Source organism: Diaporthe citri, assembly GCF_014595645.1.
Source record: "Diaporthe citri strain NFHF-8-4 chromosome Unknown scaffold_1, whole genome shotgun sequence".
In the NCBI taxonomy this organism is placed as follows: domain Eukaryota; kingdom Fungi; phylum Ascomycota; class Sordariomycetes; order Diaporthales; family Diaporthaceae; genus Diaporthe; species Diaporthe citri.
In genome coordinates, this window is record NW_025064846.1 from 11,753,600 (window position 1) to 11,779,921 (window position 26,322).

The 26,322-nt window shown below is 53.8% G+C and overlaps 7 protein-coding genes across 7 annotated transcripts; 4 read left to right on the forward strand and 3 right to left on the reverse strand.

Moving 5' to 3' along the window:
- Positions 1-478: 478 nt before the first annotated feature.
- INS49_003053 (uncharacterized protein) lies at positions 479-1,882 on the reverse strand (the record flags this gene model as incomplete). Its single annotated transcript, XM_043163851.1, has 5 exons — positions 479-849; positions 908-981; positions 1,093-1,235; positions 1,293-1,583; positions 1,721-1,882. The coding sequence occupies 5 exons, from the start codon at positions 1,880-1,882 to the stop codon at positions 479-481; spliced, it is 1,041 nt and encodes a 346-aa protein (XP_043032357.1).
- Positions 1,883-2,786: 904 nt separating this feature from the next.
- INS49_003054 (uncharacterized protein) lies at positions 2,787-3,762 on the reverse strand (the record flags this gene model as incomplete). Its single annotated transcript, XM_043163852.1, has 2 exons — positions 2,787-3,122; positions 3,202-3,762. The coding sequence occupies 2 exons, from the start codon at positions 3,760-3,762 to the stop codon at positions 2,787-2,789; spliced, it is 897 nt and encodes a 298-aa protein (XP_043032358.1).
- Positions 3,763-6,047: 2,285 nt separating this feature from the next.
- Positions 6,048-9,732, forward strand: INS49_003055 (uncharacterized protein; the record flags this gene model as incomplete). The annotated part of the gene is made up of 7 exons (XM_043163853.1): positions 6,048-6,267; positions 6,581-6,932; positions 7,117-7,142; positions 7,206-7,382; positions 7,449-7,797; positions 7,884-8,152; positions 9,263-9,732. The coding sequence occupies 7 exons, from the start codon at positions 6,048-6,050 to the stop codon at positions 9,730-9,732; spliced, it is 1,863 nt and encodes a 620-aa protein (XP_043032359.1).
- A 1,095-nt stretch (positions 9,733-10,827) lies between these two features.
- Positions 10,828-13,280, forward strand: INS49_003056 (uncharacterized protein; the record flags this gene model as incomplete). The annotated part of the gene is made up of 4 exons (XM_043163854.1): positions 10,828-11,271; positions 11,329-11,443; positions 11,527-12,782; positions 12,846-13,280. The coding sequence occupies 4 exons, from the start codon at positions 10,828-10,830 to the stop codon at positions 13,278-13,280; spliced, it is 2,250 nt and encodes a 749-aa protein (XP_043032360.1).
- A 1,279-nt stretch (positions 13,281-14,559) lies between these two features.
- INS49_003057 (uncharacterized protein) lies at positions 14,560-14,973 on the forward strand (the record flags this gene model as incomplete). Its single annotated transcript, XM_043163855.1, has 1 exon — positions 14,560-14,973. One exon carries the CDS (start codon positions 14,560-14,562, stop codon positions 14,971-14,973), a length of 414 nt encoding a protein of 137 aa, XP_043032361.1.
- Positions 14,974-15,145: 172 nt separating this feature from the next.
- INS49_003058 (uncharacterized protein) lies at positions 15,146-16,348 on the reverse strand (the record flags this gene model as incomplete). Its single annotated transcript, XM_043163856.1, has 4 exons — positions 15,146-15,149; positions 15,197-15,579; positions 15,627-15,928; positions 16,063-16,348. 4 exons carry the CDS (start codon positions 16,346-16,348, stop codon positions 15,146-15,148), a joined length of 975 nt encoding a protein of 324 aa, XP_043032362.1.
- A 6,456-nt stretch (positions 16,349-22,804) lies between these two features.
- Positions 22,805-24,417, forward strand: INS49_003059 (uncharacterized protein; the record flags this gene model as incomplete). The annotated part of the gene is made up of 2 exons (XM_043163857.1): positions 22,805-24,121; positions 24,184-24,417. 2 exons carry the CDS (start codon positions 22,805-22,807, stop codon positions 24,415-24,417), a joined length of 1,551 nt encoding a protein of 516 aa, XP_043032363.1.
- Between the last annotated feature and the right edge of the window lie 1,905 nt (positions 24,418-26,322).

The window sequence follows — 26,322 nt, forward strand, 5'->3', positions numbered from 1 at the left end:
CTGTCGGCCGAACACGTCATGTTCTTGGGAGTTGTTTTCCAACGTGTCCCCTGTCAGCCGTATCATGCAAATCCAGGGAGCCTCGTTGTTGAGACTAGGGCGGCATGATTCCAGGGATCACGAAGACTGGATAAGACTAGTTGGCAAGGACTGACACGCGACCAGACAAAATTCAACGGCGCAATTTCTTCCCCAGACGTGCGAGAATATCGACTCAAGGCATGACACCGATTGGTGATTAGCTCCTCGGAGTGGTCAGAAATAAAGTTAAGACCGGAAAACGGTTAAGGATTATATGCATCAGTATTATGACGCGTTGCCCCCTGCATATCAGCCTCATTCTACGGATCTCGGCGGGCTCTCTCCCTCTGTTCACTTCCTCCTCAAACTGCTGCACATGCTCACTGCTGCCCAAAACAAGACGTCATCGGGTGCCCAGCTGATATGCACCATTTCATCGGTCCTGCCGGCCCCCTGATCAAATGCCTTTCTCGACCTCGGATATCCTTGCCATGGGCGTAGTGATGAACTCGTTGCCCGGGTCATCGCTTTGGAACACTAGATCCCTCCTCATGGACCTGCCGCGTTGCCTGTCTGAGGTGGCACCATCGCTCACCGGCTTCACCTCGCTTCCACCTACCGTGCGAAGTGCAATCAACTCTGGCGCTTTGCGGGCTCCGTACGTCGGATCTTGCTCCAAGTGTCCAGCAGTGTTTGAGGGACCCTCGATATGGTCCGCTACTCGGTACAGCCAATTTTTGTAGAGTGGCCGACAGACAGTGACCCCGATGCAAAATAATTGAGTCGTGACGTCTGCAGCATGCCAGATAAGGACGTCGACGATGGTCACTGCAACAGGGCCAAAAATTCAGCAGGATGCATCCTAAACAAATCATGAAAGACTCACGTAGGAATTCATCGTCGGCTGCATTTGCCAACTGTAATAGGTTGAGTAAGCGGGCTATACTGCAGCCCGCGGAGCTGTGGCAGCGGATTTCTCAGTCTCAGGATTGCAGCTTTTGAAAGCCACGAAGCCACATCATCAAAGCAACGGGCGGGCAAAGAAGACACGAGTCTCCGGCAATCACTCACATGTAAGAGATGCTCATGCTGGTCCCTATCAAGATCTTCTCTCGCCTGGGCATCTCCAGCCCGCGTATGAGATACCAAGGGAAAGAGGCGTACCAGAGCTCGACAACGAGGATCATCACAAAGCTCACCAGCGGTGCCCAGAACTGTATGAGAGGATCGCAATGGCCTCCAGGCACCGTGATATCCCATATATAGCTCACAGGCTTGCAGGAGAACCAGATGAGCCATATCGCGATGAAGACCGACAACGACATCAGCGCCACGGGGATGATGATGGCGACCTTTTGGGCCGTGTTGACGCCGACGATGCGGAGCAGGAAGCACGCGATGGATATCTTGATTGATATCGCGGCGACGGAGGTGACAGTCTGGCCGACGTTGACGAGCAACTGGGCTCGGGATGTCTCTTCGGAGGCAGGGTTGGTCATTTCTTGACCAAGCCCATAACGTGCTGCTACGGTCATGAGTATGACATAGACGAGTAGGCAGAACTGCGAGTTGCAAGACAGCATTAGCCAGTGCTTCTCAAGAGCCTGCCTGTGGCCATCGCATGGACTGGCCGGTCGCCACAGCATCGGGGGAATAACATCGTCATGGGGAGCGATTCGTAGAGATGAAATGTACTTACAACTGCAAAATTGAAGAAGTGATCGTCGATCCCATAGATGTGCATCACGACCAGACGCGTGTACAGGCGGAAGCCAACGAGGATAAACGCGATGACCTGGAACATCCACATGATCCCCACCATCATGGGAGCCTTCTGCCGGAGTGGTAAGAATTCGGCCATCCTATCTGCAAACTGAAACAAGCTTGTGTGGTCTTTAACCGAGATGCGATGTGTTTCTTGTGCTCGAGCGTGGTTGTGTAAGACTTGCGCGTGCTTTTGGAATCGGGGCGGCGTTCCGCTCGAGAGATCACAGGAAAGGGAAAATCAAGGCGGCTGTCTTCGAATTTCATTCACAGGATCCAGGGAATTTGAGAACCTGCTCGTGTCGGCGGGCACGCACAAGCGGCCGTTTCGGGACTCACTCATCTTGAGGGACCACCACACCTAGGTAGTTTCATTTGGGAATTACTAGAGGAAAAACATTGCCACATGATTGAAATCAGATTCTAGTCAGGCTTGGTATTCTTGCTGTGGTAGGCTTAATCAAGGAGAACGTTCCTCGGGCACTGGTTCCGGGGTCCTATTCAGAACGAAAAGGGGAATAGCCTCATGCACTGATCGGGCAGCGGCTCGACTTCCACCCAACCATACCCAAGTCGACTGCATGTTTTCAGAGATTCTTTGCCACATTCCACGGCATCATCGAAGTTTAAATCCCTTCGTACCATTTCAGTTAGCAAATTTGGTCAGCGACATGTGATGCTTAGTATCTGAGTGTGCGTTTGCAAGTATCTGCTCTGATGTGGCGTCTTCTTGATGGTCCAATAGAAACCCAACCCATTACGCCTACTTTCTGGCTGCTCTTGTCCCACAAAGATGTAGTTGTACTCACATTTCCACAATTCGATCCTCTAATCTGACAGAATAGAACCCAAATATTAAGAGACGTCTTCATACCATGGACATGGCCATTGATCCGTTCAAGATTACCATTACGATTATGAAGATGAAACAGCACATACCAACGTTACCACGCAGAACACTCAATTTTAAACCCCTTCCTCAGTAATTTCGGACAGCCTCTCTACGGAATTGTGTAAAGCCGACCATTGACCTCGCCCTTCCCAAGCATCTCGAGACCCCTCGGAATATCTTGGAAGGAAATCTCCTGCACATATGGCTTGAGTGAGCCCGACGCCAGCAGATCCAATACCTCACGAAACTCCTTTATACTGGCGCTCGTCGATCCTTTCAGTGACACGTTCTGCGTGACCAGAGACGTAGTGGTGATTTGCACCTTTTGTGCCGCCAGCCCAACCAGCACCACGCAGCCTCCAGGGCAAACAGTGGCCACAGCCGCCTCAACCGTAGGCTGCGCGCCCGCAAAGTCCAACACGACATCGAAAGTCTCACCCTCAAACTGCGACAGGCTTGTCGCACAGTCGACAGCTCCCAGTTGCCGAGCCTGTTCGAATTTTGTTGATGTCGACTCCAAACACCCTCGCCCCGCGCAACGCAGCTATGGCGACGCCATTCAGGCCGAGCCCGCCGAGGCCTATCACCGCGACTGTGGTCGACTCAGACACGCCGCCCTCAGCTACAACGGCGTGGTAGGCCGTCGCGATGGAGTCGGTCGCCACGGCCGCGTCGACGAAGCTCACCGAGTCGGGTAGCTTGACGAGGTTCTTGAGCGGCGCCACGGCGTAGTCTGCGTACCCGCCGTCGCAGCCGACGCCGAGCGCTTCTTGGAAGTTGCGTTCTTGGATGGGGTGGCCGACGCACGCCACGGCTACGCGGTCGCCGACTTTCAAGGACGCTGATGGTGACGAAGCAGCAGGCCCATCGCCGAGCGAGGTGATTAGGCCGGCGACCTCGTGGCCCAGGGTGGTTGGTAGGGCGCACATCCAGGCTGCGCCGCCGCCGTGTAAGACATGCGTGTCCGAGTGGCAGAGCCCGGCGGCCTTGACTTGAATTAGGGCCTGGCCGGGGCCGGGAGTGGGGACCGGCAGCTCCCGGAGGGCGAGGCCCTTCTCGGCGCCGAGGAATCGGAACGCTTTCATGATGGTCGGAAGAAAAGAGACAAAATGAACAGAGGGCGAAATTTTCTAGTCAACGCATTTGTAAAAGTCCGAACGATGATGGAATTACTCCACGAGCCTAAACTGACCTCCAATCTTGTATTATGTACTCCATTTTTCAGGATCACAACGAAAAAGTAGACCCCAACGCTGGTCATGCCGAACGGAAATCTCGGAGGCGATTCCGAGCACGTATCACTCGCTGGCCCAGGCACCGAAAGAGATTTCAGGGCAGAGTATGATTCATAGTGAGTCGGTGGAAAGTTCGGCCTGTTCTGGAATTTTGATCCGCCGGAGCTCAGTGTCATTCGGCGCCGACACAGACTAGCAGCATCTACGAGTGACGGGACAGGTACTGGCCGTTCAGTATATATTTCTGGACGGAGATAGTAAGACAATTGCACTAAGATTTAATTGCAGTCTCCAAAAATATGGATTAGAATCAGTTGAACCGTCACAGACAGGTTAGGTGGTGTCTATTGTGGAAATAAAAGATTGAACAACGCGTCTTTCAGCACCACCAGGGTACACCTCCTCTTCCTTAGACAACGGCAACAAAGGCCCCTAGCCGGCATAATCGTATCCCAAGCCCGGGTTTTGACTCGCTGCTACACCAGCCCCCACACCACCACCTATAACAGCAGCAGCCCCAGCACCTACAGTGGCGCCTTTAGCAACTTGGGACCCCGTACCACTGCTGGACTTGACGGGTACATCGAGGAGGCTGTCGAAGTCCGTAAACGAGACCGGCTCTCCGGCAGCGTTCGTTGTCTTACGAGGTGTAGCAGGAGGCTTTGAGCTCCCGCCGACTTTGGGCAGCGACCACCTGGGCAGCGGGGCTGCGTAAGCGCCCTACGATGCAAGGGTTACGGCGATAGTAAAGAGAAGGAAAATGTTTGTTCCCGCGAAGTTAAGAATGATTTTTATGTGTTTTCGTTTTTCACAAATGGCTCGGTTGGTTTAAAAGTAAGGAGAGATTTATCCGCGGTCAAGATGTTACGATGCAGAGAGAAGACACGTTCAACGAGTGTGGTAAAAAGAATTTTGGTGTAAATGAAGGAACCAATATCTTGTTTTCTGTGTTGTGCTTTTCCTCCAATCTGGAACAGACTGCATCATGACCATATATATTTCGATTGCTTTCCTTGACTTACTCGGTCGGGATCTCTCTCTGCTTTCCTTCCCGCGTCAAAGGGCGGCGTCTCTCTCTGCAGACTTGCTACCCGCGCCCCTCATTGACTCTGCACAAAGGAAGGGTCTAGATCGGCCCAGTCGTATTTTCCAATGATCTGCCCGGTTACACCATCTTGCGGCGGCCTAGTCGGACTCAGATGTGTCCAGACCTCTGAACTTAGGCCCAAGATTTGGATGTAATCCCGTACATTCCGTACTGCCGCATTCTAGATCGATACAGAATTTGTCTTTATTCTCGATATGCCTTATACAGACAAGTCGACGCATTGCACGGGAAGGTGGAACTGCTAAGGAGAGTCTTTCAGGCTCGCCGGCCGACTGGTCAGAATAGGTACCAGCAAACGTAATTTCTCATTGTCTTCTTTGCTCAACGTTTCACATTCAGCATTTGTCGGAAGATAATCATGCAGTAACTGAAGGTGAATCATATTAGCAAAGCCGAAATTCAGATACTCAACTTCATGATCGGTTAAGTGTAGCTGATCATCGATACGCCGTTTATCCTGGGAAATCAACACAGTCTGGTCCCCCAGGACTACCTCCAGATTACTGTCTTAGTTGGATCCGAAATTCAATTGTTAGTGAGACGGCTGAATCTGCTGAGCATGGCCTGAAAAACACGTGTAAGAAGTCGTGCTAGCACTCAGTCGAGCGAAAACAAAGGACGACACAGCTGACTGCATCAGACTTTATGTAGCAAGACACTGCAAGGTTTGTAAAAGAAACCAGGCACCTTGAGTGATGTGATATAACTTTGTGATGGCTGGCATTGGATCGTTCGTCGTGCCTGGCCGATCTCATAGAAGGACCAAAGGCGCGATTCATTCTGGCGAGACCTAGGAGAAGCTGTAGCAATGAAATGTCAATTTACCCACTCGAAGAGATACACCTCATGTGCTGCACTTATCGTTCACTAGATATATGGCTAAGACTCGCAAATTGAACCCGTGCCCGAGCTCATCATTCCACACCTGGTTGGTATTCGTACGAATGTCTTTCGTTTCACTCCACAAATTCGAACAGAGCTGGGGAGAAAACATGATTCATACGGTGGCAATCAGGTCATTGCCCACATGGCAGCTATTCGTGCGAACGGCTCCAATGCGGTGGCCGCATTGGCCAGCGCAACATGCATCTGGGTCCACGGCCCTCGTTTCCAGCCGCACCTGAGGACGAAGAAAATACACGTATCGCCCTGTAATGATGCGCACGATGAACTCAGAAACCACGTGAAGTATGAGACGGATAAACCTTTACACAGCTCGGCCGAAAGCAGAAACCCGGAGATGGAAGGTTCGGGCCAGTCTCCATTCCAAAGAACGAACGCGAGCCCCCTATAGGTTGCGGGACCGAGTAGGCCCCTCGGCGCTTCTCAGAGAAGCCCTGGCGGTGCATTGGACAATCTCCTGGCGACGGACGTCTTCCCCCCGAGCGGATATCTAGATTCATCCAATTGGAGGAGTTAGTAAGAAGGATAGAGTGATTCTCATGACAAGAATTGAGTATTAATCCACAGTGGTCCAGAATATAAAGCGCGGGACCATGGGACAACGACTGGGAGACGGCAGGCGCTGCCACATCTTACTGCATGTGCTTTCTCAGATAGACAATGCACTCAAGTTGTCTATTTCTGTTCTTGGCGGGCTTCCTGCTCGCCGCCGGCTTGTCCTGAAGTCCGCCTCGGTAGCCAAGCCCAGCCGGGCCGAGACGTTCCAGAACCCCGTCCTCTACGAGGACTACCCCGACAACGATATCTCCGTGGGCCCGGACGGGGCTTTCAACTTCTCGGCGTCCAACTTCCACTACAGCCCCGGTGCACCGATCCTGCGGTCACTGGACCTTGTGAACTGGGAGCCGGTCGGCCACTCCATCCCTCGCCTGACCTTCGGCGATGGCTACGACCTTCCGCCTGGTGGCCCGAGAGCCTATCGCGGTGGCACATGGGCGTCGACTCTGAGGTACCGCGAGAGTAACGGACTGTGGTAGTGGATTGGGTGCACCAACTTCTGGATTACGTGGGTGTTCACCGCCAAGTCTGTAGAGGGCCCTTGGACGAACAGCGCCAACTTTGGAGGAGGGAACTGTTTTTATGACAACGGTCTGCTTATCGATGACGATGACACGATGTGCGTTCTATGGAAGTGGACAGGTCAACGTTTCGCAGCTCAGTACGGATGGCTTAAGCGTGGTGAAGTCTCAGCGGGTCCTCCAGGCCTCTGATGTGCCCACAGATTCGCTCGAGGGTAACAGGATGTACAAGATCAACGGCACGTACTACATTCTCAACGACCAGCCTGGGTCTACGACCTACATCTGGAAGTCGAGCAGTCCGTGGGGCCCCTACGAGCCCAAGGTCCTCGTACAGAACATTGGGCCACCAATTGAGGGCAGCAACTCTCCGCATCAAGGTAGTCTCATCCAGACGGCCCAGGGAGACTGGTACTACATGTCTTTCACTTAGGCTTACCCAGCAGGTCGCATGCCAGTGCTGGCCCCTGTGACCTGGGGTGCAGATGGCTTCCCCGAGTTCGCCAAGGGCTCGAACGGCGGCTGGGGCTCGACTTACCCTCTGCCCCTGCCATCTCAACCCCCGTACAGCTGGACGCGGACATACAACTTCGAGAGCGAGCTCGGCCCAACCTGGGAGTGGAACCACAACCCGGACGTCACGAGCTTCGAGGTCAGCAACGGCGTGACGCTCCGCACAGCGAGCGTCACGGACGACATCTACTCGGCGCGGAACACGCTGACGCACCGCATCCACGGCGAATTCCCAAAGGGCACGGTCGAGATCGACTTCAGCAACGCCGCCGACGGCGACAGGTTCGGGCTCGCGGCGGTTCCGCGACCAGACCGCCTACGTGGGGATCCACCGCAACGGCAGCGCGTATACCCTGACTGCCGTGCAGAACATCACCATCGACGAGTATTCCGGGAACCCCGGTCGGCCCCGGCCAGGAAGTGGCATCCGCGCCGGTCCCCAGCGGCGCCGCCAAGTTGTGGTTCCGCGCGGAGCTCGACGCGCGGGCGTCGGGGACGAGGGCCGCCAACTTCTTCTACAGCTTCGACGGCGTCGAGTTCGCGCAGCTCGGGCCGACGCATGAGCTGTATACTGGTTGGGCGTTCTTCGTTGCGTATCGTTTTCGCATCTTCAACTTTGCCACCAAGGCGTTGGGAGGTTCGATAAAGGTTGAGTCTTTCACAGTTGCTTAGCGCCTTTGGTCTTCTATTCGATATTATATATCACTTTTCTGTATATACAAGTCAACATATACTTTCTCAAAAACGCTTGCAAAGAATATGAGATCGGAGTAGCACTGTGTTGCCTGCATGAATTCAATATCAGTAAAATATACTCATTGGGCTCCCAAATTGGGTTACATGACCCAGGATCCCTCGCAATTGCACAGCATTGTCTGCGAGCCATACGGAGGAATGGCCTTGGCTTCATTCTCAATAAGAGGGCAGATCTTGTCGGAGGTTCATGAGTACTCACAAGGTTTCTTATCTCGAGCTACCGTTGATTGGAGCTGTGTCTCCTGCGGCCAATGCTAGGATGTGTTGGGCTGCATCGTGAAGGGATCAGAAGGCTGCGAGGCAATAACCGAAAACTCATAGATTACCCAAGGACGCCATAAGCCCCTTTCCGCGACTGCTCGATTCTAGGATTGTAGATTTAGAGACAATGACTACATATGGCATGGCGTAGTTGCTTATGTAGTAATACAACGGGCATTCTGGTATCATCAGTTTCTGCTATACTCTTTGTAAACAGCGTTTCCATGTTTCAGATAAACTGGTGGCTTGCGGCACTGGCCACAGTCCCTTTGTGGTGTTATGTTATCTGACAGTTCAATCCACAGCTCACAATACCTCTAATGGCGCTAAATTAATCGACAAATGGAGAGAGGTTGTAGCGGTCTTTATAATAGCTAATAAGGACAATGTTTCACTGTACTGCACTCTGACAGCACTGTTATCATGGGAAGTAGAGTACACTGTCTGCATTGTCCTTTGATACAGAACATTGGTTTTACAAAGTTTACACAACACAATGTCATTGTTGTACAGGGTGAGACGAGTCACTTCTAGGAAACCTCGTCACTAGACATCCAGCTACGAATATGAACCATATTCTCTCGGGTTGGAAAAGAACTGAATACCCAACCTGCATCCTCAAGAAAAGCATACGCACACACAAACAACTCACAACAGCTACACACAACACATTCAACTTCAAAAAAACACACACAAGCAACGAAACGCACAAACTTGACAATGTTTCAAGTCATGCAGGGCGTCTTCACGTTCAAGGCTATCTCGGGCATGGTCATATCGGTGTCGCATAAAATCTTTCAAGATCGACTGGTGGCCGCCTGGAGGGACGAGTCGGCTTGGGATAGTTTCAAGGACAAGCATTCGGTCATCTCGGACATCATCGAGTCAACCGTCATGGATGTCTTCGAAGACATGAACGAGTACGCGATCAACCCCTGGTATCACCCCGTGGCCTCATTCAAGCAGGTGATGAAGCCGCTCGCCGGGTTCTTCTGGGAGGTCTTCGGAAGGTCTCCTGTCTTCTGGCTCGTCTTCGCGGTCTGGGTGATCCGCTGGGCCTCTTCTAACTACGACTACTACTACGGGTACCTCGCCGAGGCCGGAAGCACGGCCTCTAGCTGGTGGACACGTGGATACCGTGTGTCTCTGAATGGAAATGCTCCGGATGAGAACGCTCCCGCTCTGAATGGAAAGGCTTAAGCGTGTCGCTCCGCCGGGGGCACGCACCTTGAAGGTGGATAGGCTGTTGTAGTGAGCCTCAGGCGAGCTTTTCTTGGTAGACTGAGCCACTCCTTTGGAGAATGGGCTTTTCTTTTGTGGACTGAGCATTCTTTTGGTAGACGGAGCTTTTCTTTTGTCGACAGGAAATTGAATTGGTTAGGTCTTTAAATTTTCATACTGGACATGCAGTGATTAGTTTTGCAATTTGCATCTTTCTCTCAAAGACTCGATTGACTTGTCCAATGCAGTATCTTGTCCCTCCTCCGTTATCATTGGTTGGCAAAGTGCTTTCGACTGATGTAGTCAACCCCTAAAATCTTCCATGTGCCTGACTAGTGGCTTGTCCCTTCAAAATGATTTGAAAATGCTAAAGCATGTGCGGCGCGGGCGGGCCTCGCCTAGGCAGGGGGGGGCTAGTGTGACAGAACCTGACAGATCATTCATGCCGTGCTACTCAACACGAGCGGCGTGGTCTGTTGGAGGCAGAGCCTGCTCCAGATTATATTACCCACGCTGAATGACTGGCACGGCGAAAAGAACCCTCGTGCTATCTGCGCCGAGCCTCGCCCCAAGACAGGAACGAATGAGGCCCCATGCCCTTATCACCTTCCACTTGTGGGGCCCCAATGGGGCCGGCTGGGGAAGACAGTTACCAACAGCGTGGTGTGGCCCAGAACCTTGCCACCGGTCGGCTCCACCGAAGCAAACCACGCTCAGTGATTCAAGTCGCACATCCCTCGGCTGAACTCTGGAAGCCTTGGCGATTGAGCCTGGACCAACTGGATAAGGCAGGTCATTTCAATCCTCCAGGATCCAGAACATGACTGCTAGCCCCTTCCGGTCACAACAATCCCAACCATCTTCCACCTGCCCCGCTTGATCTAGCGAACATGCAGTGGACCCTGGCCTGACTCCTCCGACCACGCGAGCGCACAAAGGAATAAAGGACCGCGTCCTTCTGCATGTGCCTCCCCGAGGTGGGTTGCTCAGTCGTTTCAAGATATTCCATCTTCTCCTTCAGGTCCTCGAGGTCGTGTCCCTCAGCAGTGACCGTCAACTCCAACCTCAGTCACGATGGCGTCTATCCAGGCCCGCGACGTTACTACGGCTCCCGTCACTGCCCCGGCAGATGCGAAGACGGGGGAGCAGGTGCCCGAGAAGGTGCCCGAGACGGTCCGCGAGCGGAGACCTCACTCCGCCGGCGAGAAGGACATGTTCGTGGACATCGACGGCGAGAAGACCCCCGTTGACGAGGACGAGTCCGAGATCCTCGACAACAGGTTCCCCTTCCCGCCGTTGAAGGGCGTCCCCGAGGAGGAGCAGCAGCTCACCGTCCGTGCTCTGGTCGTTGGTGTCTGCTTGGGCGCTGTCGTCTCGGCATCAAATATCTACCTCGGTCTCAAGACCGGCTGGACGTTTGGCGCCTCCTTGTTCGGTGGTATCCTTGGTTTCGCTATTCTCAAGTCGATTTCCAGAGTCGCCCCCAGGATCCTGGGCGGAGGCTACTTTGGTCCCAAGGTTTGTGACTCACTCGAGAGCATGATCCTGTCAGAGTTCACTAACATTGGGATGTAGGAAAATGTTACTGTTCAGACCGCTGCCACCGCCGCTGGTGGTCTAGGCATTATCTTCGTCGGCCCCATCCCCGCAATGTACCAGATGGGTCTCATGTCGAACAAGGCTGAGGAGGGTGAGCAGTTTCCCGTCCCCGTACTTGGTGTTTCTGGAACTGTGTCAGAACTAGGGCGATCGGGAAAGCTAACTCTACCCCAGACTTTGGCAAGCTTGTCACATTCTCCATCTGCACGGCTTACTATGGACTGTTCTTCGCCATCGCCCTCCGAAAGTTCTACATCCTGAAGCTCAAGCTCATCTTCCCCTCCCCCACGGCCGTGGCATACACCGTCCGAGCACTCCACGCTGGTGGTGCCGCTAGCGAGGCCAGCGGTCGCAGGAAGGCCAGGTGTCTTGCACTTGCGTTTGGTGGCGCTGCCCTTCTGCGTGTTGTCTCCATCTACGCCCCCGGCATCCTGTGGGACCACCACGTCTTCTGGTGGCTGTACACTTGGGGATGGAGCGGCATCATCGCCGCTGAGTCCTGGGGCTGGATCTTCGAGTACACACCGGCCTTCATTGGTGCGGGTATCCTCTCTGGTCTGAACGCGTCCCTCTCGTTCTTCGGAGGCAGCGTGCTCGCCTGGGCACTCATCGGGCCCCTGACCGTCAAGTACGGCGCGACCTTCGGAGTCGAGGAGGGCCTGGACGAGGAGACCGGCATCAACCGCTTCCCGGGCTGGTACAGCTACAACTCACTGTCCGACACGGAGACCCGGCCTTCCCCCCGATACTGGAACCTGTGGGTTGGCATCATGGTGATGCTCTGCGCCTCCTTCGCCGAGGTTGCCATGAACGGCCCCATTCTCTACCGCGGGCTGAAGAGGGCAATCTTCGAGACGGCGGGGAAGATCCCCCAGACGCGATCCTTCGCAGCCAAGCACCTCACAAGTGAGGAGCGAGAGATCGAGGACCCGTCGCCACAGTCCGAGCAGGTGCCGACCTGGACCTGGTCCATTGGTGTCCTCGCCTCCATCGCCCTCTCCATGATCGTGCTGGCTCTTCAGTACCACGTCAGCCCCGGCCTGACCATCCTCGCCGTCATCCTCGCCTTCGTCTTCAGCTTCATTGCAGCACAGTCTTCGGGTGCCACCGACATCAATCCCGTCTCCACATGCGCCAAGAGCTCACAGCTGGTCTTCGGAGGTGTCACGCAGGGACAGGGCGAGCACGGTGTGGCAGCCCAGCGCATCAACATGACCGGAGGCATCGTCGCTGCAGGAGCCGCCGCACAGTCCGTGGACATGTTGGGAGACTTGCGAACCGGCTACCTTCTCAGTGCCTCGCCCCGCGTGCAATTCATTGCACAAGCCGTGGGCTCGGTGTTCAGCATCGTCCTCTGCTGTGGCTTCTTCGTCCTCTTCTCTGAGGCCTACCCATGCATCATCGACGAGGCGCTCGCCGACTCGTGCCAGGTAAGAACACTCTCCTCGCCGTGACATCTGACACATGTGCTGACTTTCTACCTACTCCTACAGTTCGGTATCCCCTCCGTCGCCGCCTGGAAGGCCACCGCCGTGGCCGTGACCGCCAAGAACTTCCCCGTCCCCACGTCCTCGGGCATCACCGCCGTCGCGCTGGGCGTCTTCTCCGTCGCCCTCGTCGCCGCCAAGTACCTGTGGATCCCCAAGAAGTACCACTGCTACGTGCCCAACATGAACGCCGTCGGCCTCGCCTTCACCCTGCCCCAGACCCAGTACAGCACCGCCATGTCCGTCGGCGCCATCGCCAGCTACATCTGGATGAAGAAGAGCCCGCGCACCTGGGACGAGTACGCTTACAGCCTGGCCGCTGGTCTCAGCGCCGGGGAGGGTATCGGCGGTGTGATCAACGCCATCCTCCAGGTCGCCGGCGTTGCTGGTGATGTCAAGGGCAGCGCTGTTGCGTGCCCTGGCTTCGAGTACTGCGGTTAGAGGATCCGCTCGTGAGAGCCGCGTGACTAGATCTCTTTGGAGCTAGCGGTTGTCCTACGGGGCGTCTACCAGGAAATAATACCCGTATATAATGTGACATGAGCGTTATGTATACGTCGACTGGGTCGACTTAGATATGAAGCTGCAATGTATTAATTACACCCCAACAAATGCCTGTGATGTTTACTCGTGCTGCGTTTGTGATCTTCCTGCTCGAGTGTTTGTGCAAGGCTCGCGGCAAAGGGGCTCCCCTCCGACGATGTGACAAGGCTTTGATGGATGCACAATGGCTCTGGAAAGGATCGACCAGTACGGGCGGGGTTCCCACCATGTGGCATGCTCGTGTAGGACTCGGATTGCCACGGTCTTAGCCTTGTTAGCTTGCGTGATGGTAGGGCTGCACAGTGGGTTGCAGGCAGACAGGCAGACCGGCCGAGTGGGATGAGGCCCATGTGGTTTAACCTCCTGGGCGTGAAGGCGTCCCACCTTAGCTCAACACAACGCAATGGACATCGCCCAATGGCAAGCTAGGAGTCGAGTTCAAGGACGTTATCGTGTTGTTCCCCCTCCCAAGCGCCAAACCTGTCTCTTTTGCCACAATCCTTCGAGACCGCTTGGCATTATCATCGTCTGAGAGCGGCGACGATATCTGGGTCGTGGTGTGGCGGACCCCTGTGCCGCACCGGTGGGCAAGATATTTCCACTTCCCTTCTAGCCAGCTTCTAGTGCATTTTCTAGCGCAGCCTCTAGCCTGGCTAGCCCAGGTTCACATGCGACCATTTCCTTGGCGTCCGCCCCCAGGTCCGGAGGCTGAAAGATGGTGATGGGATCCGGTGGTGTGGTTGCACCTGCTGGGGGCTGGAAATCCTCTCGCTGTCATGATGGGTTGTGAGACGTCCAATTGGACGGCCACGGCATTGGCCTGCACTAGCCCCGCCGGTTCCATAGCAGTTGCTGACCGTGAGCAACTGTCATGGTTGTCATCTGGTGTAAGACGCTTGGGGTTGACCGTATCGCACCGAATACGAACCGAGGCTTTGTGCCCTGACTGTGTCCGGATCTGCAGTGTCCGCTATCTACACGGCCCCCACCGGTGCTCCCCCGGCCATCGGCATGGAACGACGTTCCACCGACAGTACCCGTTAAGCTTCTTACACTCGGGTTTACAGGCGCGATATTGAATTAACCACCCACGCGTCACCTGACTTCGACGACCATTTCTGGACTTGTAATCCACACGAAAGTCGACGTCTTCCCGTATCGCCATGCCGGCAGCAGCATGGGCACCACAAGGACGCTGTTCGTCACCCTGATCCGCACGCACCACGTCACCAGCCGCAAGAAGCTCCAGCGCGTCAAGAAGGCGGCCGCGCACTTTGGCGTCCCGTTCGTGCTGGTGCGCTACGGCGGCTCGCCGGGCCTCATGTACGCCGAGAGCCCAGAGGGCTCATGCCTGGGGTCGTGGGTCAGCGCCGTCAAGGACCTGCGGTACAAGGATTTCCAGTGCGTCTGGAAGCCTGAGGCGAGGCAGTTGGACGATGGCCCGGCGATGACTCCGATGCCTGCTGGTGCTTTCAATGAGACCGATTCGGTGTCTTCTTTTGGCCAGGTCATGGACCATAAAGGTCTGGGCGAGTGGTTCAAGATTGGCCTGCTGAGCAAGCGGGCTGGTCAATTTGACGGGGACGGTTGATGAGTGGGCTCAACTATCCCTCTGGACGACTGTCGACCTCTTCATGTGGTTCCACATGACCAGAGGATATCTCACCCTGCTGCTCATGAACGGACACTGGTACACGCAAGCCATTCACACCCAAGGTCACCACGTCGCTCAGATGCACGCAAAGGCCGGTTGAAACCTGCGATTAACTACGTCTGATCAACCCGTCGAACTCTTGCGCTCGAAAGAAGACTACATCGTCAGGACAGCCCTGAACCGAACCTTTCCACTCGTCATGTGCTCAAACGCCTCCTGCACCTTGTCCAACGGGAACTTCTCAATCAAGCACTTGACGCCGTGGGTGCCCGCAAACGCGATGGTCTCCTCGCAGTCGAGCGCGTGCCCGGACGGCCAACCGTGCACGCTCGCCGCCTTGGTGACCATCGTCGCCGTGTCGAACTCGACGGGCCCGAGCGGCGCCAGCACGATCAGCTTGCCCTGCGGCGCGAGCCCGCCCACGAGCGGGCTGATGGCCTTGGGGTGCGGCGCGGTGGAGCAGATCATGGCGGCGCCGCCGAGCTTCATGAGCGCCTTGACGGGGTCCTCCCTGCTCGTGTCGACGTAGTGGTGCGCGCCGAGCTGCGTCGCGAAGTCCTTCTTGTCGCCCCGCTGCTGATGGCCACGACCTCGTAGCCCATCTTGCTCGCGAACTGCACCGCCAGGTGGCCCAGCCCGCCGAGCCCCTGCACCGCGACCAGGCCCCCCTGCATCACGCCCATGCGGCGCATCGAGTTGAACGTCGTCACGCCGGCGCAGAGCAGCGGTGCTGCCTCGGCCGGGTCGACGTCGGAGGGGATCCGCACGGCCGCCTCGGCGCGCAGGAGCACGTACTCCGCGTACCCGCCGTCCATCGTCACCCCGTTGATCTCCTCGTTGTCGCACGTCTGGAAGACCCCGCGCTGGCAGGACCGGCAGGTTCCATCGTGGCCTGTGTTTGGTGATCATCACCACCTTGACGTCAGCGGCATTGGTTCGGAGGCGTCTTAGCTCCCGGGTGGTCGGCCCTAGAGGCGAACCAAGAGCGGGGGGTCCTAGGGATGGGAAATACAGGAAGAGACTCACCACCGTGCCACGGTCCACCAACTCTCTCGCCCTCCCTGACGCGGGTGACTCCCTCGCCGACGGCGACTATGTCTCCGATCACCTCGTGGCCGGGGATCCGGGGGAAGGAGTTACCCAGGAAGCCTTGCCGGAGAAACTCATCAGTGTGGCAGACACCGCAGGCCAGTGCTTTGATAAGGACTTGGCCGGGGCCGGGCAGCTTGAGGTCGATGTCCTTCAAAACCAGCTTGGTTCCCTTGTCATCAAGGACAGCGGCTCGGTAAGTCTTGGGCAGTGATGGGGCCATCTTGGTGTTTAGAAGGTTGAGTCGGCCTAATGGGCGTAGTTCAGATGTGGTAGAAGGTTATGATCAATTCGTATCGATTGATACTGCTTTTATAAGTGCTGAGGCTGGTAACAGATATTCACAGGCGGCTTGTGTGGCAAATGGTCTGGTGCTGTAGTCTGCGATTGATGCCGTCTATTTATATTCGTTCATGGTGATGGAATGTCTCACCTGTAGGCGCTGCTAATGTACGGACTTACTCTCATATGCAATCAATCGTATCAAAATGGCGCTAATGGCCTGCACATAACACCTCACACCAAAAATTATATGCACTTATTATTTAACAACCATATTGCTAATTTCTAAGCAAATATAGCCTTATACCATATATACTTTATATTAAAAGAAAGAGGGCATTCTTAGCTATTTATTGATTTTATTTATATTAATTTTAAAGGTGTGGTTATTAAGATATTTAAGTTAATAACTAAAAAAGTTTAGTATATTCTTAATTATTAATATATATTTAATCGCTATACTTTAAATATAGCTTTATATTATATACGCCTTATATTAAAAGAAAGAGGGTATTTATAATTATTAATTACTTTTATTTTTATTAAGCTTAAAGATTTAATTATAAAGCGATTTAAGTTAAAAGTTATATTTAAATAATTAGCTAAAATATTAATCTTAAAGGCTATGTTTTTAAATTAAGTAGGTTATTTTTATAGGGTTAAACTTAATAACTTTAATTATAATATATAAAAAGCATAACCCCTTTTAAAATAATAAATATTACCTTAAATTTAGCTTTTAACTTAAATTGCGCTATAATTAAATCTGTAAATTTAATAAGGATAAAAGTAATTAATAGCTATAAATACCCTCTTTTTTTTATATAAGGTATATATAATATAAAGCTATATTTAAAGTATAGCAATTAAATATATATATAAATTTCTATGAAAAGCTTAATTTTTAATATATTCTTAATTACTATACTTTAAAAATAGCCTTACGCTATATACGCCCTATATTAAAAGAAAGAGGGCATTTATAGCTATTAATTGCTTCTATCCTTGTTAAGTCTAGAGGTTTGGTCGTAGAGAAATCGTTAAATGTAGCTCCGATAACAAGTGCATACGATTTTTGATGTGTGGTGTTATGTGCGAGTCACTAGCGCCATTTTGATACGATTGATTGCATATGAGAGTAATAATCGTCTTCTCCTATCTGTGGGGGTATCGTTGACAGCCGCTAGATCTCCAGCCTGTGTGGGAGTGATTAGTGATATTACAGTATTCCAGGATTCACTTTTTACCGGCTGAGGCTGTCTCTTAGAGCATAGATACCACTCAGTCGATGACGGCACAGACGAGTGCAGGCGGATGAGCCGCCCGCCTGCGAGTGACAGATGAACCCTGCAAGTCAAGGGGCAAGACTTCCGGGTGGTCGACATAGCATCTAGCGTATTGGACCGCCGGCACAGGCAAAGCTCAACAGGCACTAAAACAGCATTCATCTGGTTGTGTGCCGCCACGGCGGTAGCGCCGTTAAGGCCGTCTGTCGGCTTTGGCATGGGCTCCTAACGGTCTTCCGAGTTGGGGGTTTCTCCGATTGGCAGGCTCCTCTCCGAGCGTCGGGAATGGAGCAGCCAGCTGTTGCATTTCCGACTGCAGTCAGCATCACTCTTGTATGCTGATGGCATTCATTAGCCTACGGACATATGAGCGTCTGTCCTGCAACCACATCCGCAACAAGGCCCTCTACAAGATGTGATGAATTGTTGTTGTTCATGACGACACAGTTGTTCAAATGGACACCTCTGGTTGCCAGCGCCAGTGATGCCTCGCCGTGCCTCATACTCGTCGATCCGAAGGTCTGGCCGTGTCGACCGTCACTCGCGCGGCACGGTGATTGCGCAGCACGAAAGAATTGCTGGCATCTTTGTTGTGTGCCAAGCATCGTAGACGCGTGTTTACTGAAAGCCTGCGCATCTCTTCCGCGTGTTGATCGATGAGTGAACCACAGTACAACTCTGGGCTGAATTCTACGCCCAACTCAAAAGGTAACCAGGCCGCCCAAGCCGCGGCCTTGCGCGGGAAGTAAACTCTTGCGGACGGGTCTAGATCACTGCCGTGCATGTGCTAAGCTGTCTGCCCTGACAGCATCCGCCCTGGCCGCGTGCTGAAGTGCCGAAATAAAGTTGACTAAGCATCTGCCATATTTCCAGCATCAACTGAGCAGGTCTTCCAAGCTGCAGGTACGGAGGGTTGTTGTTCCCAATTTCATGTGAAAAGCCAATGAAGGCATGCACCGCACGTGGGTCGTGCCGAGTCATCAGCCTTTCGCCGATTGATTAAGCGCAGCCGAAACCTTGTTTTTTTTGCCATGCTTTCAATCTGCCAAGTCCTTATGCGCAAGGTCCGGTCAATAATCACCTCTTCGAGGACTCAAATAATTCCTAGTAACTGTCCAGTCAGTAGCACTGGCAGTGACCTGTTTCCCAAGGCGGTTGGTAAGGCCATCTTCTGCTCGGTAATACATGAAGGAATACAACACCGTAAGGACTTATCTGAACCCAGAATCAGAGGAAGTCTTCATATTGGACAATACAAAGAGTAGTAGCCTCAAGGCATACGACAGACTGTGGGCTGCAAGGAGGCTCATAGAGCATAATCATCTTCAGATGACGCGGCCGATCGATGGCAGTGGCAGTAGAAGCTTAGAAGTTAAAGCAAGACATGTCGTGGAGTTCGAGTGGGATCGAGATTGTAAGGCACCGGCTGCAGACGCTGCAGTAATGGAAGCTCCTGCATCTTCAATGAAGCGATGTCCCATCCGCCATGCCAAACAAGCACATAACGATAGACTGAGCTTTCCAACTACCCGGAGAATACATCCAGCCCCGAAGGACCCGTATTTAATGCTCCGCTGCTGGGGCGGGTAGTGTTATCGACCTTCCCGAACCATAATCCCTCTCGGAAATTAGCTGGGATCCACAGTTCGTGATCTCAAATGCATTCGACGGCTATTGACCTGCATTAGTACGAATGCAACATCGCAAAGCAAGCTGTAACGTGTAGGGGTAGTGCAACATTTGCCCTTGGGTCCTAATAAGGTCGATGGCTTGTCGGATAAGCTCTGGGATACATCAATGCCCATCCAAGTTTCAGACTTGGCAAGCGCATTGTCCCAACGGCTTGGGTACCGTGATGAGAACCCTACGATGTAGTGGCTCGATAAGATTTCAACTGCTCATACATGCTTTTCAGCACCTGCCAGTTCAAAGTAAGTGCTCAAGCTCCTCAGCCTTGTTTGTGTCCAGCTCCGATCTTCGGTTTCGACAACGATCTATGTTGCTGACACCTTCGTTCTTTTTCCCTGACCCTCAATGATTGTCAAATGACCACCTTGGAAAACCCATCCGGTTTTTCAAAATTCCACACGTGGAGATAGTAACCAACATGGCTTCTGACAAGAACTACTACGAACATTATGAATCAGCAAAAGTGTCAACGAATCTTCAAGTAACCGGCCAGAGGAATCATCGCAGGCATGTTGTTCGCCAACCCCCCTGTCGCAGGAGACCCAGAATGGCAGCAATTGTCATCACAGCTATTGCGTTGGCCCTGCTACTTGCCGCAGTCATAGTCATTGGCACAACCCGCCTACAGACCTCGACCAATGACCAACCCTCCAAAAACACAACGACATCGTCTCAATCCGGCCCGCCACCTTCTCCTGCTTCTACAGAGCCTCCTGGCCGCGACCAGGGCTTGTCATGGTGCCAGGTTCAGGACGACGGGAACTGTACACTGGGGGTCTACCAGAATTTGGACAGTGGACAGATACGTGCCCAAGTGTTTGACCATACATGTTTGTCTACCCCAGAACTACACTGGGCCTCACCGCAGCCTGTCAGGTTGCATGAGGTTGCAGGTCACATGCACAAATAACCCAGCTGACTTGTTAACTAAAGGCCGGCCCCTTGGAAGCTCCGATCACATACAATTGGAGTCGACGACAGCCCTGAACTCTTCACTGCCCGAGGCCGTGGTCCTGCTCATTCACGGGGTTACGGGTTCAACTGACGAATTTTGGTACAACGGCACACATTATTCAGATGGATGGGTTTGGCAGAATCCAGCGCCGGTTTGGTACGAGACGCAAAGTTTCCAGTGTCTGTGACTGGCGGACATCAGCACGGGAGCATAGTTAGTATTGCCGTGAGTCGAGCGAGAGCTAGAAGCGGGTCTAAAAAGTTTCTGGGAGTTTGGAAGCATCTTTTTTTATCAACTTGAGGCGTGCAAATGATATTCGTCGTCACCTCGTCATAAAGTACGCCTGTTCCTTAGAACTAATATAACTACAGGCGAATAACTACCTAAATTGTGAGAGCACCCATCACACAATGGAGTCAACGCAAACATGTCCGCAACCACCGAGTAGCAGCCGTGTCAGGGCGTGTTTATCTCATCCTTCTGCCAGAAGGTCGCATCAAGTTATAAACATCTCATTGGAGGCCTTCCACCGATGCGAAGTATCAACGGACTGCTTTTCGAGTGACCTGGTCGAAATCTGTGCATTCCCTGATCACAGACAACATGTCTGACCATATAGAGATGTAGCAGGTCAATCCTTCCACGACCTTGCCAACTCCTTTCCCTAGCATGGAATGCCGTGGAAAAAGTCCGCAGAGGCTGTGAGTTGTGAGGGCCGCCATTGTGAGCAAAGTCGTCACCAACCTGACATTTGTGAGTATTATCTACTTCGACATTTGCCTGCTTTCCCGAGCATGATTTCATGCGTGATTGGATTAGCACTCACTCTCTTGAAGGAGACCACGTGCAGCCGCGTTTTGCACAACGCGTCCAATATAAGGGGCTGGCGCTGAGATGCAGAGAGACAAGCTTCCAACTGAAAGCATCCGCGACTTCTCGTATGACGATAAATCCGATTGGCATCGCATCAGTGCAAAAACGAACACGGATGTGCAGCACATAGCTCGATTTATATACCTAAATTGTAGTTGGGAACAATCCTCCGCAGTCATCCCTACTGCCGTCTGTCCTTTTTTCGTCCCATCGCGCTGAGGTCCCGTGGCAGCGGAGTATTTAATCAATTTAGACCACCCTAGTCACTGCCGGCGCGGAGGACATTCTGGAAGTAGACCCGCCATGCACGAAACAAGAAATCGTTGCTTATTAAGATACACTGCCTAGACTCGGCGTGTGATCAATCCAGTCGGGGAGTTTGCAAATCTCCCACCAAGTTGATATTGTCCTGGCATCTCAGCATCTGCCGTACTTCCCCGTAAGGGAGATCCTATGCGGGGTGGTGAACAATCGAGGTGGAGAAGGGGCAAGTTTGGCAGCAATTCAGTCGCGGGTGGGGTTTACTAAAGGCCCTGTGGCTACTGGCCACATGCTAATGATGCGTTGCGCCGCACACAAGCCCCGAGTGTGATCTCGGGTGTGATCCTTGTAAACCGCTCAGCTCTCCAGCTCACCCCCAAAAGACCCTTTGGGGCACGTCATGCGACAGCATTTTGCGACCTTGGTCAGGGTTGCAGAGCCTTCACCTCGACGAGTCAGCTGCGGGCGGTGTCCGAACTCTATCATGAGACAGGCGTTGGCCCCCACGACTCGTGGACAGAGGTCGATTCGCACCGCTGATAGGATTGGTGAAGGGTGGTTGCTCTCTGTCTCAGACACGGGGGCGGGCTTCGCTGCCGGTGCGTTGTTACAAGGCCAGCTTGGCCCGGACGCTGAAAGGGTCCTCGACTCACGACGGCAGGCAAAGGTGAGTGCAGATCCGGGGTCTTCCCCAGAGGACTCTGACGGGGCCCTTGTCTTCTTGGCATGATGGCTGACTTCTGCTTCGACGTGAGTGGGCGGGCGGCGTCTGGTCCCCAACCATCTCCACCGCCTTGAAGAGTCTTATCTATTCCATCTGTGGGTGTGTCTATCTGGCCAGCAGTTATCTAAACGACGGTCAGCTGGCTGTTCTTCACCCACCCATCCTTCTTGTTCGGTCTCACTTTCGCAACATGATCTATTTGGTTTCCTATTGGAATAGATTTCTATAGATTTATTGGGTGACTCTCCTTTCCTTCTAGCTTGATTTTGCCCACCAACCACCTGTCTACTCCTTCCAGTCTGCTTGATATTCTTCACTCTGCTCGACATGGACGAGAAAGCGCCTTTGCTTCGCCCACTTCGCCCACTTGTGCGGAGAGAGTCTGGAAGGCTCCGATTCGAGCTCCCCCTCGCTCTCCTCGCGATTGCGTGCTTTATCACGTTTGGTATCGTAGTACACAAGTCTCCAAATCCTAGACAAGACGTTTCCAGCATCGATACAGACGTACAGACAGAGGGTTTCTCATGGGGAAACATAAAACCCAGCAAGACCCTTGAATGGCATAGCTGCTTCGACGGCGATTACGACTGCGCGCGGCTGGAAGTACCGATGGACTGGCTCGAGCCCGACGACGGCCAGCACGTCGTCCTCGCCATCGCCCGCCTGCGAGCAACAGACACAAAGGACTACAAAGGCCCGGTGTTCTTCAACCCAGGCGGCCCAGGCGGCTCCGGGATCTGGGCGCTCAAGGACCACGGGTCGCAGCTCCAGGCCGTCGTGGGCCGCAACTTCGACATCGTCACGTTCGACCCGCGGGGCATCGGCGCGTCGGTTCCCCGGATCGAGTGTTGGGGCTCGGCGCAGAGGCGGCAGAACTGGGCCATGCAGGAGACGCCCGTCATCGACTCGCACCCGGGCGTCATGTACGACGTGTGGGCGCGCGCGTCCGCCTTCTCGCGGGCGTGCGAGGCGTCGCACAACGCCACGGGCCTGCTGCGGCACGTCGGCACGGCCTCGCACGCGCGCGACATGCTGGAGATCCTCGAGCAGATGGGCGAGGAGAAGCTGCAGTACTGGGGCTTCAGCTATGGGACTATCCTCGGCGGGACGTTTGCCGCCATGTACCCGAACAGGGTCAGCCGGCTTGTGAGCGATGGCAACGTCGACTACCAGGAGTGGTATAATAGCCTGCACATCAACTCTGTCCGTGACGCCGACAGTGTCATGGCTGCTTTCTACCGGTTGTGCCACCAGGCTGGTCCACTGAAGTGCGCTTTCCACGGCGCATCGCCCGACGACATTGAAGAACGCCACCAGGCTATCCTCGACCGGCTTCGCGTGCAGCCCATCATCTATATGCCAGAGACTGATTTCGGGTCCGAGCTGCCGGAGATCATCACCTACTCCAAGATCCGCCGGCTGGCAGCGACGTCTCTCTACCGCCCAAACTACTACTTCACCCACCTGGCCAACATCCTCGCCGGGCTCGAGCAGGGAGACGGCAAGGTCTACTACGACTTCGTCACCCGCTACGGCCTGCCCTTCTCAGACGTGTGCACCGCGAGGCCCGTCCCGCCCGAGGAGCCCCTGACCAGCGTGGGCGAGGGCAGCGACGACGCCTTCCCCACGATCCTCTGCGCGGACGGGCAGCCCCTGCCCGCGAGCCCGGTCGACTACGCGGCGCACGTCGAGGAGATGGAGCGCGTGAGCCGGACCTCGGGCGCGGTCGTCGTCAAGGACCGCATCGCGTGCGCGGGCCACCGGGTCCGGCCGAAGTGGAGCTTCGGCGGGCCGTTCGGGGCGAGGACGGGCCACCCGATCCTGTACGTCGCCAACGTGGCCGACAACATCACGCCGCTGGTCAGCGCGCGGAACAACTCGGCCGGGTTCGAGGGCTCGGTCGTGCTCGTGCAGAACTCGTATGGTGTAAGTGCTTTCGGTCCCCATCTGCATGTGTTAAATCGCCTTGCTGACTTTGTGTGTTGTAGCATACCAGCTTGGCTGCCCCGTCCGTGTGTACGGCAAAGGCCGTTAGGGATTACTTCCAGACCGGCGCGCTGCCCCGAGATGGGACCACGTGCGAGCCGGAGACTCTTCCGTTCGATCTGCCTGGCCACAGCATGGCAGGCGCCAGTGACGAAGACATGGAGCTCGCTGAGGCGTCACGGCTGCTCTCAGCACAAGCAAATTTCGGCCTCGGTGCCAGCCAGAGAATGCTGTAGAGATGAGCGAAGTTGGATGGTCGTCTGTGAGAAAGAAGTATGTTCCCTATCCCGTGAAATCCTCCGGGCGGGGTAAAGCGTTCGACATAGAGCCCGAATGGAACGTTTTGGGCATGATGCGTTGTGCCAATGAATGATGAATCATGGTTGGGATGAGGAGTACTTCGGAATTTGGGCGTTGTTCGGAAAGACGGGCGTGCAGCACGTCGGATGGCTGGTCTAGGATACTTGGTGCACAGGCGTGGTTTTATTGGCCACCATTGGGTCGTTTTTTTTTTTGTATGCTACATCGACAATATGCAAAGATAGACCGCCACGAATTATTGCTTTCGCCTCGCCCATGACACTCCTGTCGAGGAAGGCGATTCGCCAAGAAAGTGCAGCGTGAAGACGTGCGCACCTTGCTCGGATGCAACGCCTGGCTTGTTCAGGGAGTGACGGAGGCTTGGATGACTGATTTGTGCACATGGCCGAGAAGAACTTGGAAGTCGGCAGAAATATCACATAGAGTTCGGGCATCTGGTCCACCCGGGAAACTTTATCCGACATGTCTCCTAGCTTCGGAAGCTTAAATTGTTGTTCGGCCGGATCGCTGGCCACTTATAATTGGCACCGTCGGTATGCCCCGCGGAGATTTGCTGTGGATCGATTACCTTGACCGGTGTCTTCGACAAAGGCTGTGCCTCCAGGTCTGCCAAGATATCAGATCGTGCCAAGGCGGTCTTGACAACCGCTTTTGTCTTGCAAGATATTTTTATCCTTGTAACATTGAATTCGGCATTCACTGTCCACATGGCCGTAGCTACACCTCCTCCAGGATCCCAAACGTTAAATGGTGTTGTACTTTTTCTATTGGTGATTTTGGATCCACCAGGTCACACTTTGCCCAAATTGTTAGCAAAAGTGACTTTGGGTGGAGAAGTCTACGTTTAACGTTTGGGACCCCTGAGGAGGTGTAGCAAATTACGCGGGCAAGGACTCAGGTCAGGTCAAGCCAGTGGCAGATTGCGCCATTGGTAGGGGCCGAGCTCCAGATACCATCTGATGACCAGAAGCAGGAACAACCTACTCGGACTCAATATTGAGCGTAAGCGCTCTACACCTTCTACAAAACTGGTCATGGGGACGGCAACAACCTTAACGGGCCTCATGTCGGACACGTTAGCAGCAGGCTGATTCATTCCATCCTCACATGTGGTGCATTCACGGTTCCTCGTCACCAGGCTTCGCCGTGCCTTGGTAGCTGGTAGTGTCGTGACAGACTGCAGCGCAGGCTGGCTCTGGTGATTCTGATATGTGTAACGCAGTCTCTACTATCACTAGGCTGCTGTATTACCGAGACCCCGCGAACAAAGTCGGGATTTCCCCAAAGGTGAAGCCGTCCAACTTATGTACAACTTTAATCCCAAATACCACTCGGTATATGAGCGATGCGACTCTTGACGTCTCTATTCCCGGCTCTTTCCCGGCCATTTCGTCGCCTATCTATCGCCTTCTGTGAGTACCACTCTCTTACCCGCAGTCGCATGGTATCTGCATGCTCGGCGTTTGAGCCCTTATGGAGAAGGAGTCAAGCTGACGCTTTTATCTCATCATCTAATACTCAGAGGATTACTGAAACGCTTTGCAGTGTCTTTCTCACTAATAGTGAGACTAAGGGCCGGTTCCTGCCACTTGGGATACAGTATAGTAGGATTTCATGATCTATCACTTAAGTATTCAAGGATCCTCATGTAACGCAGCTAAACTATTGACAGTATACATACGGAAAATGACAAGGAATACACGCGATCCTGGAAATGCGACCGCAAACAGGCTTTCATGGGCAATATGACTCGATCCAGACACGACGCAGCTTTAACAGCAGCAAAATGCAACAATGTATTAGCAATAGAGCACCATGAC